Source organism: Suillus bovinus (genome assembly GCF_016758785.1).
Source record: "Suillus bovinus strain UH-Sbo-P2 chromosome Unknown EDB93scaffold_8, whole genome shotgun sequence".
Taxonomy (NCBI): Eukaryota; Fungi; Basidiomycota; class Agaricomycetes; order Boletales; family Suillaceae; genus Suillus; species Suillus bovinus.
The window spans coordinates 40966-54480 of record NW_024542064.1 but is presented as its reverse complement, the minus strand read 5'-3'; the positions used below and the strand labels follow the sequence as shown (position 1 = coordinate 54480).

The 13515-nt window shown below is 46.8% G+C and overlaps 5 protein-coding genes across 5 annotated transcripts; 2 read left to right on the top strand and 3 right to left on the bottom strand.

Moving 5' to 3' along the window:
• Nucleotides 1–46: 46 nt before the first annotated feature.
• EDB93DRAFT_1125228 (uncharacterized protein) lies at nt 47–1582 on the bottom strand. The gene is made up of 5 exons (XM_041448708.1): nt 1166–1582; nt 996–1101; nt 606–930; nt 447–548; nt 47–398 (listed from the first exon to the last, which is right to left on the bottom strand). Exons 1-5 carry the CDS (start codon nt 1392–1394, stop codon nt 144–146), a joined length of 1017 nt encoding a protein of 338 aa, XP_041311064.1. The 5' UTR covers nt 1395–1582; the 3' UTR covers nt 47–143.
• Nucleotides 1583–2065: 483 nt separating this feature from the next.
• On the bottom strand, nt 2066–3870 carry EDB93DRAFT_864229 (uncharacterized protein). The gene is made up of 4 exons (XM_041457740.1): nt 3710–3870; nt 2951–3653; nt 2712–2880; nt 2066–2652 (listed from the first exon to the last, which is right to left on the bottom strand). The coding sequence occupies exons 2-4, from the start codon at nt 3539–3541 to the stop codon at nt 2234–2236; spliced, it is 1179 nt and encodes a 392-aa protein (XP_041311063.1). The 5' UTR covers nt 3542–3653; nt 3710–3870; the 3' UTR covers nt 2066–2233.
• Nucleotides 3871–4505: 635 nt separating this feature from the next.
• EDB93DRAFT_864233 (uncharacterized protein) lies at nt 4506–5923 on the bottom strand. The gene is made up of 4 exons (XM_041457741.1): nt 5588–5923; nt 5178–5535; nt 4770–5128; nt 4506–4717 (listed from the first exon to the last, which is right to left on the bottom strand). Exons 1-4 carry the CDS (start codon nt 5754–5756, stop codon nt 4698–4700), a joined length of 906 nt encoding a protein of 301 aa, XP_041311062.1. The 5' UTR covers nt 5757–5923; the 3' UTR covers nt 4506–4697.
• Nucleotides 5924–7707: 1784 nt separating this feature from the next.
• On the top strand, nt 7708–9365 carry EDB93DRAFT_1079055 (eukaryotic translation initiation factor 4A-like protein; the record flags this gene model as incomplete). Its single annotated transcript, XM_041445425.1, has 4 exons — nt 7708–7748; nt 7808–8483; nt 8543–8671; nt 8721–9365. The coding sequence occupies 4 exons, from the start codon at nt 7708–7710 to the stop codon at nt 9363–9365; spliced, it is 1491 nt and encodes a 496-aa protein (XP_041311061.1).
• A 960-nt stretch (nt 9366–10325) lies between these two features.
• On the top strand, nt 10326–13506 carry EDB93DRAFT_863891 (permease for cytosine/purines, uracil, thiamine, allantoin-domain-containing protein). Its single transcript, XM_041457738.1, has 17 exons — nt 10326–10525; nt 10597–10707; nt 10763–10827; nt 10882–10897; nt 10952–10965; nt 11019–11231; nt 11278–11363; nt 11419–11524; nt 11575–11766; nt 11820–12033; nt 12086–12121; nt 12171–12175; nt 12237–12303; nt 12357–12494; nt 12545–12648; nt 12702–12760; nt 12810–13506. Exons 2-17 carry the CDS (start codon nt 10621–10623, stop codon nt 13037–13039), a joined length of 1632 nt encoding a protein of 543 aa, XP_041311060.1. The 5' UTR covers nt 10326–10525; nt 10597–10620; the 3' UTR covers nt 13040–13506.
• Nucleotides 13507–13515: the final 9 nt, after the last annotated feature.

Sequence of the window (13515 nt, the reverse complement as noted above, 5' to 3'; positions counted from 1 at the left end):
ATGATGTAAATGCTCCCGCTAAGGGAAAACTACCCCTAACCATATGATATCAGAAAATATGTTCATTGTGTCTATATATTGTCCAATAATACAAGGTGAATATGAATTAGAAAATACCCGTCTATATCATGTTATTGATCCTGTTATGTCGCTAGATCTTCCTGATGTATATCACTATCATCTGCAGTCTCTATTGAAACAATCCAATATAAGTCACCCGTGGGCTGCCCGTCGCTGCGTTCTCCGTCTTCTGGCTTTCTCCGTCTGCAACAAACAAACCTGACAGGATGTCTATCCCAATATTTCATGAGGTCGAATGTCATACCACCTGAAAGCCTTAAGGCAAGAGTCGGGTTGAATTGCAGATAACCATAGCAAAAATCTGTCGTGATCAGATCCTAAAGGAACTATCAGTAGACAGTAGTTAAAATGATGAACGACAATACCTCAGGTCCAAATACAATCTCTCGCCGACGTTGAGGACTGCTAAAGTATGATCTACGTTCGCCTGTAGTCCGTAGATCCAGCGCACGACTAAATATCTTCTGCTTCTTATTTTTCTTCAAGTGCACTTTTTCAAGAGGCAACCTAAGGGAATTATTTACCGATACGTCCAATGAACCAGGCATTTTGGGCAAATTCGAGAGGTTAGACGAAGATGAGGCAATTGATAATGACGAGGATGGGGTCAAATATGTAGAGCTAGAAGAAGTTGAGGACGCAATGGCAAATTGCAACTGCGAGGTATTCTCTCCTATCGATTGTGAGGGTGGAAACGAGGACTCCGACCGTCTGTGCTCTAACAGGGGCGAAGCTCGGATATCATCTATTCTTTCATGCACAAAATGGGGCATCGTTGCGATCAGTGGTGAAAGGGCCCATGGCTTTGTCTGCGACATCAAGTCATGTTCCAAGGTAGGATCAACGTATCTAAAGTTATTATTAGCTCCTATCGCTGCACCGTAGCATCTGATTCTAACACGACAAATACTCACTTCATGAACTTGAGCGCCACACCAGCACCCCAAGGCAACTTTAAACGTTTGTCGAACGTATTTCCAAACATAATGTCATCCGCTGAAGTCGGTTGTAGGAACCGGCCTAAAACAATTACCACACGGACCGTCAGGATAAAACGAACAATATCCGAAGCGCTTAGTCTCACCCTGAACCTGAATACTCCACGTGATCCCTTTCCTATCTTCTCGGTCAAAGTACTCCGCGGGAAGCTCTTCGCCAGAGGGATTGGTGAAACCTTTGATGTTGATGGCGACTTTCCCTTCGAACAATTCCGAGAATATATCGTGCGCCTTTCCGCTGTTCACTTTGTCTGTGATGCAAACAAGCTTGTCCATCGATGGTCCAACACGCACCCGCAGACGAGAGTGAGACATGGCTATTTAGTCACAAGGAATGAGCGGAAGCAGAAAAGGGGGCAGTGCACATGTGACAATAGAGTGCGACACAAGATCTTAGTCGTATAGGATCTAAAGAGAAGGAAGGACGTATAAGACCAGCTTGCCGTTGTCGTTGTTCGGAATGAAAGTTATTATCATATGCCAAGTCGACACTGGAACAGCAGTTTCAAAAATTTCACGTGAACTTAGCCAAAAGAGGGAATTGATGAAGGTCGTCGCGTCCACACCGGATTCCCTGCAACCGCTATAGCTACTATGTACAAAGTGCCTGACACTTTTCAAATATTTATTTCGTATCTTTGCACTGATTGTATTTATGCGCATGCAAAAAGAAATAAAACAAGTTTAAGAAACTTCAGTTTAACAAGACTCAGAACTTTAGCAAACTCACTGTGACGTTATAACGTGATTTCTACTGAGCTTCGCAGACCTACTAGACCTGTACAGACTTGTAAGGGGGAGAATAGCCAGCAGCTGCATCAACGATTCAATAGGAGAGCGGATCTAGATCCACTACAAAAAATGGAACATCTGATGGCTGATAGCTCACAGCATACACACGATCATCGCAAAAATGATACGGACTAGGTTCAAATTCTCATCACAGTACACACGAGAAGGCATTGAATGCACAACGGTTGACCGTCATAAAAACAGGATACTGATTGATGCTGTGAATGTAGTAAGAATGAACACAAGTCCAGAGTGGTAGCCCGCACACCTATGTGAGCAGATCCGCATATAAAACAAAAACTAAATAGCCCCAAAAAATGATGAAACGCGATCAACCAACAAATTGTCCCAACAAATCGACCCTATGACGAAATTGAAGTTGATAGCAAACCCACAGCCAACAGCACAGCCCAGGTCCCTCCCACGCTGGTCAACTCGACACCCGGCGGCGCTGACGAGGATGCCACGGTTGAACTTTGAGCGTAAGGCGACCCACACACATTGTTCAGTTTGGTTGCTGCGTCACCGTACGTAGCCTGCAATCCTGCCAAGCTGGTGGCGTTTGTACTGCTCAGAGCAGTCGAATACATTGTCATGAGACTCCTGGTGCAGGAGTTACATGCCCCACTGGTGATTTGTGGCACTGCAAGTCCGAGGGGTAGCTGATAGAAATAATAGCTGGAAGGATCAGAGCTTGCCACAGCTTCGATATAACAATATGCATTTGCCACGGGATCCACAGAACACGCTGCTTGCCGCATCAAGTCAAACGCTTGAAGACCTGGGTAAAGTATTCCGTTGTCAGAACCCCAACCAGCATCGCTATTATTCATATCATACCTGTTAATGCACTGACTGCCATGGCGTTTTGCTCACTCAAATCGGTATCACATGAAGAACGCAGTGATGATGCAAACCATGCCATGTTCAGGTCACACTGATTTGAGGAGATGTTAGTGTTGCAGGTTCCCCAAATGTCCGTATTCGTTGCATTTATATCATCTTGTTCCTGCTTGTGAAACAATCCCAAAGCAGTGATGTTGAACAGTGTGCGGGACGCCATCTAGGAAAAAACATACCTGTATAAATGCTTGGGAATGAGTGAGCAAGAGTGAGAAGGGTCGGCAGGATCGTAAAGCGTCTGTTTGTGTCATATTAAGGAAGAAATTGTAGCAGGATGTGGTCGAGAAATGTGACGACAAAGTCGTGTCATAGGGCTGGGGAAACGGAGTTGGCAAAGTTGGATTTACTGGAACAGTGGGTGTGGGTGTGGGGGTGGCCGGAAGTGTGCTCCTCTTGATGAAGGGCGAGGTGCTTGTGTCAGATACTACTGCGAGTTGTAGGAGGTTCTCGATAGGTTTGTGCTTCTCATGCAGTGACCAATCGGTCAAGCTTTTGGTCCACGATTTCCACCCGTAGGTTGGGGTTGGCGAAAAGGCATCGAACGCCATTGGATGAATAAATAATCGTGTGGACACGCCAATTGCGATGAGAGTTATTGGTACCAATATGATCGTCCAGCGAAGAGTAAGGGTATATTTTTGCTTGGAGTGGTATGAGCATGTGGGGAACGCAGACGGGTTAGCGTGTGTGGGGGTATCGTTAGTCATTTCCAGCTTGAGCAATTCAGAACTTTTGAATGGGAGAGGTGACGGGGGAGGCGTAAACATATCCAATATTTAACTGACGAAATATAAGTGTAATGAGCGTTGATTCGAAAAGAGTGTGGACGTTGGCTCGACAAGGTCACTGTCAGAGGGGATCTGGCAATGTGCAATGTCACTGAGAGAATGTTTTTAGCATAGACAAATAAATGTTTTCAACGAGCTGGCACTTACGTTTAGGTGAATATGTGGTAGTTAAGAGGGAAGGACACGGAAAGTTTATATCGCGAAGTTCAGCGCGCGTTGGCGCTCGCGCTTAATCCCGACGGGGCAAGCTGCGGAAATTCAAAGCACATGCCTGATGATGCCACGTCTGATTAAACGTTCACATGAATGTCGCCCTCATTCCTCGTCGTCTGATTTGCAGTGATTTTCAACCCATTTAGGTCGCCGCGTCGTTTCCCATCTCCTTCTGTTCCTTCATTTTGAGACTTTCCTCCTTATCTCTTTTAAAATGGCGTACCTTGTACTCTTTTCGTAACAGTCTGGACTCGGTCTGGACCGAAGTTCTGGCTTGAGTTTCGAGAACCTGAGCAGATCATCCTCCACAACCCAGAGAAATAATACAGCTATGTAGAAGGCACCGCGTTCCTTGTTTCAAGGACTGACTACGGAAACTCAATACAGTGGATCCGCGCTGCTTGTAGGCCGTTGTCAGGTTTTTTTTTGGTGTGTTTACCTTCTCTCAGATTTTTCATATGGTGGAGCTTCGGTTGATAAGTAATCCTCGAGACTGTTAAATTGGCCCAGCTCCATGGTGTCGGCGTCAGCGAATCCATTCAATTTCATAGTGCCACCTTGCTGGCGCATATGACTTCTAGCTTCTAATTTCAATCTGCTATCCTTCGGATGATGACCATGATACCGTAGAGCGACACTCAGACACTAAGCATTCCATGACCCAAGTATGCTAGCAGTCTTGGATCGCTGCACTATGAAAGTAAGTGATTGCTTGAGCCCTCTGGCCATGGTTCTTGGCAGAAAAAAACTTTTAAACCTATCGCTTATTCAATAGGGCCTCAAAAACATATCTGTATTTCACACTCTTTAATACAATTGTCATGCAACCCGATCTTTCCCCCCTTACACTGGTTGTCGGTACGTCCACGATCTATGACATCTGTTCCATAATTTGATTTTGAACATTGTCACATACTGGGAATCAAAAAATAGATCCACCGCCTGAACAACATTTGTTAAACATTTCCATGCGAGCCTAGACTCCGGGTCATACCATCTACAAGGATATCAGCCCCATTGATGTACCTCCCCGCACGACTGCAGAGGAGCACCACAACACCTGTCAGCTCGCTCGGGTCCCCCATGCGTCCCATCGGGTTTCTCGAGTACCATAGTTCCCTAACTTCTTCAAGTCCTTGTCCTTCATTCAATATTGTATCCATATACCCTGGGCTGATGCTGTTGACACGGATGCCATACCGAGCCCACTCGGCAGCCAGAGAGCTCTTTAGCTGCAGGAGCGCGCCCTTGGAAACATTGTATGAAACTTGTGGCTGAGGAAAATTGACACTGTGGCCAGATATAGATGCTGTAAAGACGATGCTACCACCTGTCCCTTGTTCGACCATCTGTCTTTCGGACTGTCAGGCGGCGAGTTTCGAGTTTAAACAGGGTTGATTACTTTGCCACTGCTTGGGCACACAACCAGCTTCCTGTCGTATTGATGTCAAGCGTACGCTTCCACTCTTCAAGAGCAACATCAAGGGCGTGGTTGCAAGCGACCACACCTGCGAAGCATAGGAGAATATCCAAGCTTCCAAGCTCATCAGCAGTCTCAGCGACGGCCGCTTGAACAACCTGCTGATCGCGGACATCCACTTTTTTCGTAATGATCTTTGCCGATGGGAAATCAGAACGCAGCCTCTCAACAACATTTTGGGCTTGCGCCAGATTGACGTCAAATAGCGACACGCCCGATGCGCCATGTTCCAAGAGGGCACGTGCTGCCTCGATCCCAAGGTTGCCACACCCTCCGGTGACTGAGGAATTGCTTGATGTGAAGATCGGTACACTTGGCACTATTATACCCACCGATCGCATTGCCTTTGACAGAAAACCTCGCCACCGCCTTTTCTGCTACCGTAAGGTCCCTTGACAAGGGGGTGTGCGGTCTGGTTAATGGATTGGAATTGTGAGAAAGAGTCATCTGTGGGAGGACGCGACTGGTAAGTTCATCTCTGGATGTTGGCGCAGGGCCCATGACTGGTGCACAGTGATTTGCAGGAGGGGAAGCGACGGCTTTAGAGTCGCGCGGTTTCTGAGTTTGATGCGACTTCGCCAATTCACACGATTACGGAAGAAACGACTGCCTTCGATTAATCTTATTACATAGGGGAGACTACGGTTACGGCGCCCTAGCGATGCTTTTCCACAGTGGATTCGAGTAATTCATCACTTACGTTTGCATCACGGCGCTACACGCTTGATTAAAACACAATGTAAATTGTGCACACTTGGTGGACTGATGCTACAGTTAGGCAAGTAAAACCTCGAAACGACATAGGGTCTACGACCCCAAAACACAATAAATTTGAATTACTGTTCTGTGAAGTAATATCTACCAAGCTCTTCCGGAGACTCCTGAGGGATCGAAACTGCTATTATATTCAAATACCAAAATGCTTCAAGATGGGATACAGACGAGATATTCAGATGAATTGATGGTAATGTCAGATGCATGATTTTCTGGCCTGCGTTGAACACACTTTTCCCCAAGGTCTTTACAACTGATCCGTCAGTTCAGCAAATCTCATCGAGCTTTTCTTCCAAGTTTGAGAGCTAGCTCTCGGTAGGGCGCCTCATGTCTTCAATCCAACACAGAGCTGAAGCATGTCAGGCATCCTCCCAGCAATCATAGTCAATACTCGGACGCGAGAGTCATGATCGCGTCGTGACAGCCAATATTCGCACCTTCCGAGCAAGCAGTAGTGACAGTCGTGTTGCACCAACTCCTACTATGACTATATCTATCACAGGAGCTGAAATATAACATAGGGTGGGCTCCCATATCTAATACATAATAGATAGTCAGATTACCACGAATACCGGCACGATACTCACTTCCTGCGGTAAGCCCGTTGCGTGCACAAGAAATAAGCCGATCCCCTTCGTTTTAACATCGGCCTACTACTTGCCCTTTTCGCGGACACAATTCCGTAACATCATTTCGCTTGTGACCACGAAATGGCCGTCCTCCACTTGCTGGACCTGCTGTTTCATCGATTCAAGTCCCAGCTTCTTGATATCTCTTTGAGGTATGAAGAGACGGCTTGGGGACTGAAAATTCATTGAGGTGACTATGGAATTGGCTGTAGGTACTTGTAAACGCCAAGTACGTTATCGGTCCGGAGCTTGAGAGGCAAGCGGACCTGACTCGGATGTACCCTTCATGAGGCTTAAATAGCACCCTTTGCACCGTCATGATTGGATCTCAACCGATGCGAGATGGGTGCTTATTTGTGCCGCAATATTATTCAGAGCATACCAAATTCACATTGAGAAAACGATGCTTATTCGACGTAGCCCGCAGCCACCGAGTTTTTTCTTCTTCCGAGCAGCTAGAATGAAGTGACTGCTTGCCAACACGTGTAACTGTGACGTCTGACGTACCCTCACACGAGGGAGTGCAAGCTAATCGCAATCATAGAATAGTCAGCGTGGCCATCACAAAATATTTGTTATGTGTACCTTCTGTAACTGCCAACAGAGTCTTGAGACCTAGGGATGAGAAATCGTGTCACCAAGAGGCCCGGCTCCTACGTTACGAGGGCCGACGTGTCACGCGAGTTTAACGTTGTTCAGGACCGGGCAGAGGTGCAGCAGTCGTAAGAGGTAAGCGGGTCCAATAGTGGGTCGTGAGAAAACGGGAAACCTTGAATTCGATGGCTTTGTAGGAATGAAACCAACTGCTTTGCACTTGACCAACTAGTACTCTCAACTCAAACATCCTTCAAGCCTTTAAGCCTTCAACAACTTCATCGTCAGCCTGTCGAATCATTTTTGGCGTGATCAAGAAACAAAGGAGTTACCGATCCACAAATACTAAACCTCAGTACAGACGCGTGGCTGATAAAACTAGCCCTGCCTTTTACATCGTCCAATAACGACTACCAATATCTACTCTCCGTGACCGTTAACAACAATTCGTGAACATGTCTCAATCGGCAAGACCATCTACATCTACATCCACCGCGTATGCCCTTCTTTCCTGTTTTTAACTTATCTTTTTCTAATGTAAATTTGATTTCTTAGCTCATCCGCAACTCCTACTGACGCTTCATGGAGGGCGGGTCTTCGTCCACCACCAAAAGATTTGCGCCCACAAACAGAAGATGTCACAAACACCAAAGGAACTGAATTCGAGGATATGTTCCTCCGTCGTGAGCTCCTCATGGGCATTTTCGAGGCAGGTTTCGAAAGGCCATCACCTATACAGGAAGAAGCCATCCCTGTTGCCCTTACCAAACGTGACATCCTTGCTCGTGCTAAAAACGGGACAGGAAAGACCGCTGCTTTCGTTATACCCTCATTACAGCAGATTGATGTTGGCAAGAATAAGATTCAAGCCCTACTCCTCGTCCCTACTCGCGAACTTGCCCTCCAGACATCCCAGGTCTGCAAAATATTGGGAAAACATATGGGTATCCAGGTCATGGTGACCACAGGCGGCACGACCCTCAAAGATGATATCATGCGCTTATCAGAGACGGTTCATGTTCTCGTTGGAACACCGGGACGCATCCTGGATTTAGCAGGCAAAAACGTTGCTGATCTCAGCGAGTGTCCTGTCTTCGTCATGGACGAGGCAGACAAACTTTTGTCGCCTGAGTTTACTCCTGTCATGGAGCAATTACTCTCTTTCCTTCCTACGGATCGTCAGGTCATGCTTTTCAGCGCAACCTTCCCTATGATGGTGAAGGATTTCAAGGTAGGCTCCCTACGAGTACTGCCTTTGTTACCAGTGTTTAACATGTTTCCTTTGTGTAGGACAAACGCATGAGAACTCCTTACGAGATCAATCTCATGGAGGAGCTGACCTTACGTGGTGTTACGCAGTATTACGCTTATGTCGAGGAGCGACAGAAGGTCCACTGTCTGAACACCCTTTTCTCTAAAGTAAGTTTCTGCGCATCACCCCCTTTCCATGCTGACAATCCACTTCAAGTTGCAAATCAACCAATCCATTATATTCTGTAACTCTACCAACCGTGTCGAGCTCCTCGCAAAGAAAGTAACAGACCTCGGGTATTCCTGTTTCTACTCGCACGCAAAGATGCTTCAGTCACATCGTAATCGCGTATTCCACGACTTCCGCAATGGAGTCTGCCGCAACCTCGTCTGCTCAGACCTATTGACCCGAGGAATTGATATCCAGGCAGTTAATGTCGTGATCAACTTTGACTTCCCCAAGAACTCGGAGACGTACCTTCACCGCATTGGTCGTTCCGGTCGGTTCGGACATTTGGGTCTTGCTATTAACCTGGTCACTTATGAAGACCGTTTCAATCTATATCGCATTGAGCAGGAGCTTGGCACCGAGATCCAGCCAATTCCCCAGTCTATTGACAAGGGCCTTTATGTCGCACCCAGCGCTGCTGAGGAGCCTGCCCCGCAGAAGTCCCAACCTCAACCCCAGTCCCAGCCTCAGCCACAGCCGTCCCAGCAGCAGCGACAGCAGGCACCTTCTCAGCAAACTTCAAGTAACGGTCGCCAGAACGGCGCAGCACCTGCACCGTCGCAAGGGCAGCCAGCTCAGCGAGCTGGTTATGCCAACCAGGCAGCGTACCGCAACGGTACTCCTACACGATGAGCTCATTCTTTTATGTTACATGTAGGAGGAGGGGGAGGAGACCATCACCACTCGAACATCATTTTCATCCTTTATCGTCAGCCGTCATCTCGACACCTCGTATTCCAGGGGGTCGTGTCTATCTTTGTTCGACATCACTTGTCCATCCATCTCACTGCTCTGGCACCCGTCACATCTTGCGCTCTGTCCTTTTTTTTCGCGTCTGTTTTTGCGTGTCCGATTATATATATCATATTAGGTTATACTACGCTCCTAGTCTGGTCCCTACGTACTCCGATCGGGAGTCGAGTTTTTTGCTGGTGGTGAATGATGTGGGTGGTGGTCTTGGTGTGGTTGATGGGTGTGGTGTAGGGGGTTGGGGTCGAATATGTTTGTGTAGTTTTAACTTTGTCTGGCGCCATGTTCTGTGTCAAACATTGTTAGGACTGCCGGTACCGTGACAATACAACTCCTTCCTCACATTTTCCGAGTTGACGCATTCTATCCAACTCTCGAGGGAGACACTTTCACCGCGCGGTGGGTAATCGACGTTGGTACTATTACTTGGTCGTGACCGGTCATGAGGACGGCACTCGAGTCCCAAACGGCTGTCTCTCTTCTGACGACGTTATCGACATATTAATATTGCTTGCGTGGATACAAAGATAAGCTCGATTTAAAGCTACCGATCAGCATCCGAGTAGGATAAGAAGTTGGTATGAACGGGCACGATTTGTTTTGCATTTGGCCGTATTGTTTGGGATCAGTACATCTATCTCAGTTCGCCCCAGTGTCTAAGCCTTATTACATTCATTCGAAGGTCAGAGGGCTCTCCATGGCAAGAGCCGCAAAATAGCCCATCCCCACTTTAATGCCCCGGAGAGCCCAGAAGCAAGCGACCCTATCGACTTCCTTGACTTATTGAGGATCAGCTTCGCGTTGCTAATGTTAGGTTTTGTTTTCCAGCATGAATTGCTACAAGTTTGTTCTCTGTGGGAGGTGCCATGAAATTCTCCACCTTTGTGCAAGTGACAAAGTAATGATTCATTATTTTACTTCCTCTGACACTGCGAGATGCCGATTTTCTGGTATCAGCCGCGGTATGAAAAGAATCAAAGGCCATATTCTCAAGCTTTCATTAGGAGGCATATGTCAAGTTTACCCTGCAAAAGATCTATTCAGTAAGTTTGATACAGGGAAGATAAGCGAATTGTGTTAAATAGTACGTGTAATTTGTACTTCTCGTGCCCAGAATCCATACGACCAATCGCGACTGATGAACTTTGCAAGAAAATTGGTCAAAGCACTCGAGGTTCCTCATATTCATGGGGAGCGTGCTCCCTCCGGCCTGCAATTCGTTTCGGTGAGTTTTTAGGTTCTGACTAAGGATGATTTAGGCTTATTGCATGGTCCCTTAGAGCGATGATCTACTGCCAGTTCCATTAGAAGAAAGAACATGGACTGCATTTAGTTATGTCGCTTTGTGAGGACTGCAGTTTGTTCGATTGACTGCATGACTAACAATCTTGTCCACCAGCTGGGGGACCACGTCAGTGAGTAGTGAATTGTCACAATAACACACAAAATTTATGAAACTCTACTTGTAGATCAATGTTTCAACGTTAGTTGCAATTTTTCAGCTTACAGTATAGCCTCATATGGGTTCTTCGATAGTTGGATGATAACCTCTAGCATGATTGTCCTCGGCATGTCGTGGTGGCAAGCTTGGCTGGCAATCTGGATTGGTTATGGTGTGATCACGCCGTTTGTCGTCCTGCTGGGTCGACCGGGTGCTGTATTCCATGTAACCTTCCCTGTCGTCAACCGTGCCAGCTTCGGAATATTTGGAAGTTTGTGGTGTGTATTCAACAGAGCGACAATGGCATGGTAGGTACGATGTCTTTCGCGTCGTGCTGTATTCACTTCGTTGCAGTGTCTGGTATGGGGTGCAAACAAGTATTGGCGGTTCATGCGTCTTAGTGATGCTTCGTGCAATGTGGCCAAGTGTTAACAATATCCGTGAGTTTAATGATGAGTTGCTTTTTCGTGATCTGATGTATCTTATACGATGAAGCAAATTCGATGCCGTTGTCCTCTGGCACTAACACCAGGGATTTTATGTGCTTCATCATTTTTTGGGTTATATCTTTGCCCTTCATATGGCCTCCCGTGCACAAAATGTACGTTTAGAAAAGTTCACTTGGAAGGATTACTGCTGAGCTTGCCACAGTCGTCACTTCTTCACGTTCAAGATGATAATTGCTCCCGTTGCCTGTATCGCCTTTATGATTTGGTGCATCGTCAAGGCAAAGGGCGTTGGACCAATTGTCAAGCAGCCAGCAACTATCCATGGCTCAGAACTAGCATGGGCCATTATCAGTAGTGCTTGCATTTGCATCAGTAATCTCACAACACTGTTGACGTATGGCTACTGTGCTTTCATTCATGATATCCATAATCTTACCATATCTGCAGGAACGCACCAGATTTTGGATCACGGGCGAAGACTCCATCTGCGCCGATCATTTCCCAGCTCTGGTCCATCCCCTTTTCTTACGGTTTAATCTGCCTCTTCGGTGTGATCGTCAGCTCCTCGTCGCAAACAATTTATGGGGAAGTGATCTGGTCACCCGTGGATTTGCTAGGAAAGTTCTTGGACAATAACCCATCCCCTGGCACTCGATTTGGCGTGAGTATGAACAACGCAAGGTTGTTTTGCACTGACGAGATGGCGATCATAGGTATGGTTCATCGCTTTCTCTTTTGTTATAGCTCAGGTAGGCACCATACTGAGTCCCTTAAAGACCAAATGTTGATCAATCTCAGATAGGGTATGTAATGGACGCACGAGTCGCTGGTATAGCTCATGCCTTATACCCTGCCCATTTCCAGAACGAACATCTGTGCTAACTCGGTCAGTGCGGGTTGTGATCTGACAGCGCTGTTTCCACGTTTCATCGTAAATCCTCCACTTCATGCACTTATGTCAGGAAGTACTTATATTCATCACAGAATATCAGACGTGGCGGGTATATATCAGCCATTATCGGACTTGTCATGTGTCCCTGGAACCTAGTAAAAAACAGCAGCCGTTTTTCTTCCTATATCTCTGCGTACTCTGTTTTCATGAGCGCGATCGCGGGAGTCATGGTGAGTGGACCTCCTATCTATTTTATTTTTGACTTAATATGCAGCCCTAGGCCACCGAATACTATTTTGTGCGCAAGGGACATTATAACGTCGCTGACCTCTACGTCACCCGCAAAGGAAGTTGGTATTGGTACAATTATGGTTTCAATCCCAGGTCTGTGGGGAGACTAATACTGTTGACTCTACATCGCTCACTTGAGTTTAAAGAGCGTACGCAGCATACGTAGCAGGCATCGCCATCAATGTAGTGGGATTCGCTGGGGAAAGTACGTCTTTTGAGTTTGTATTTTGCTTGCGATACTCATGGTTCCACAGCTGGAACGCCCGTACCGGCTGCGGCGACTCACATATTCGATTTGTCCTTCTTCACAGGATTTGGTACTTCAAGTATCGTGTACTATTTATTGAACAGGATGTTTCCGGTTCCTGGAGCTGCTGACGTGTTTGAGGAAATAGATGTGTCTGGGTACGAGGAAAGGATGACAGACTGCGACGAAGATAAGGACTATTCCACAGAGAAGGAATCATCTACCGTACAGATTTGATGGACTTCGGAGGTAGACTTGAACAGTGTTGATGAATCCATGGAGGATGATCGGTTCGAGTTGAATGGCCTGTCGTAACGCTGTCGAAGGACATTCCTGGCAAGCGAGCATAGAAGTGCCAGGGCGGCGTGGTATGTAGTCACTGCCAATAAATCATGCTCGATTGAGGAATGGTGCTCAACTTCTGTGACGATGGAAGTAAGAAGTGCTGGCAGGATGAGGTAACTTAAATTCATCGACAAACATTCTCGGCAGGATGATTGCTAACTCTTTGAAAGTTCCAGAGTGGTGATCACGACTCGCGAGGAAGCAAGTTGCAATTAAGGTATGGTTCGGCACCAGCGTCGATCGAGTTGCTTACACGATTCAAGAGGGGGTGGATGCCGTGTCCGTCCCCTGAGGATTGCGCATATAAATGATGTTACGATTGATGTTTAAAGACCAACTTCTCCTTGCCTCCCCAACGTGAAATCTCA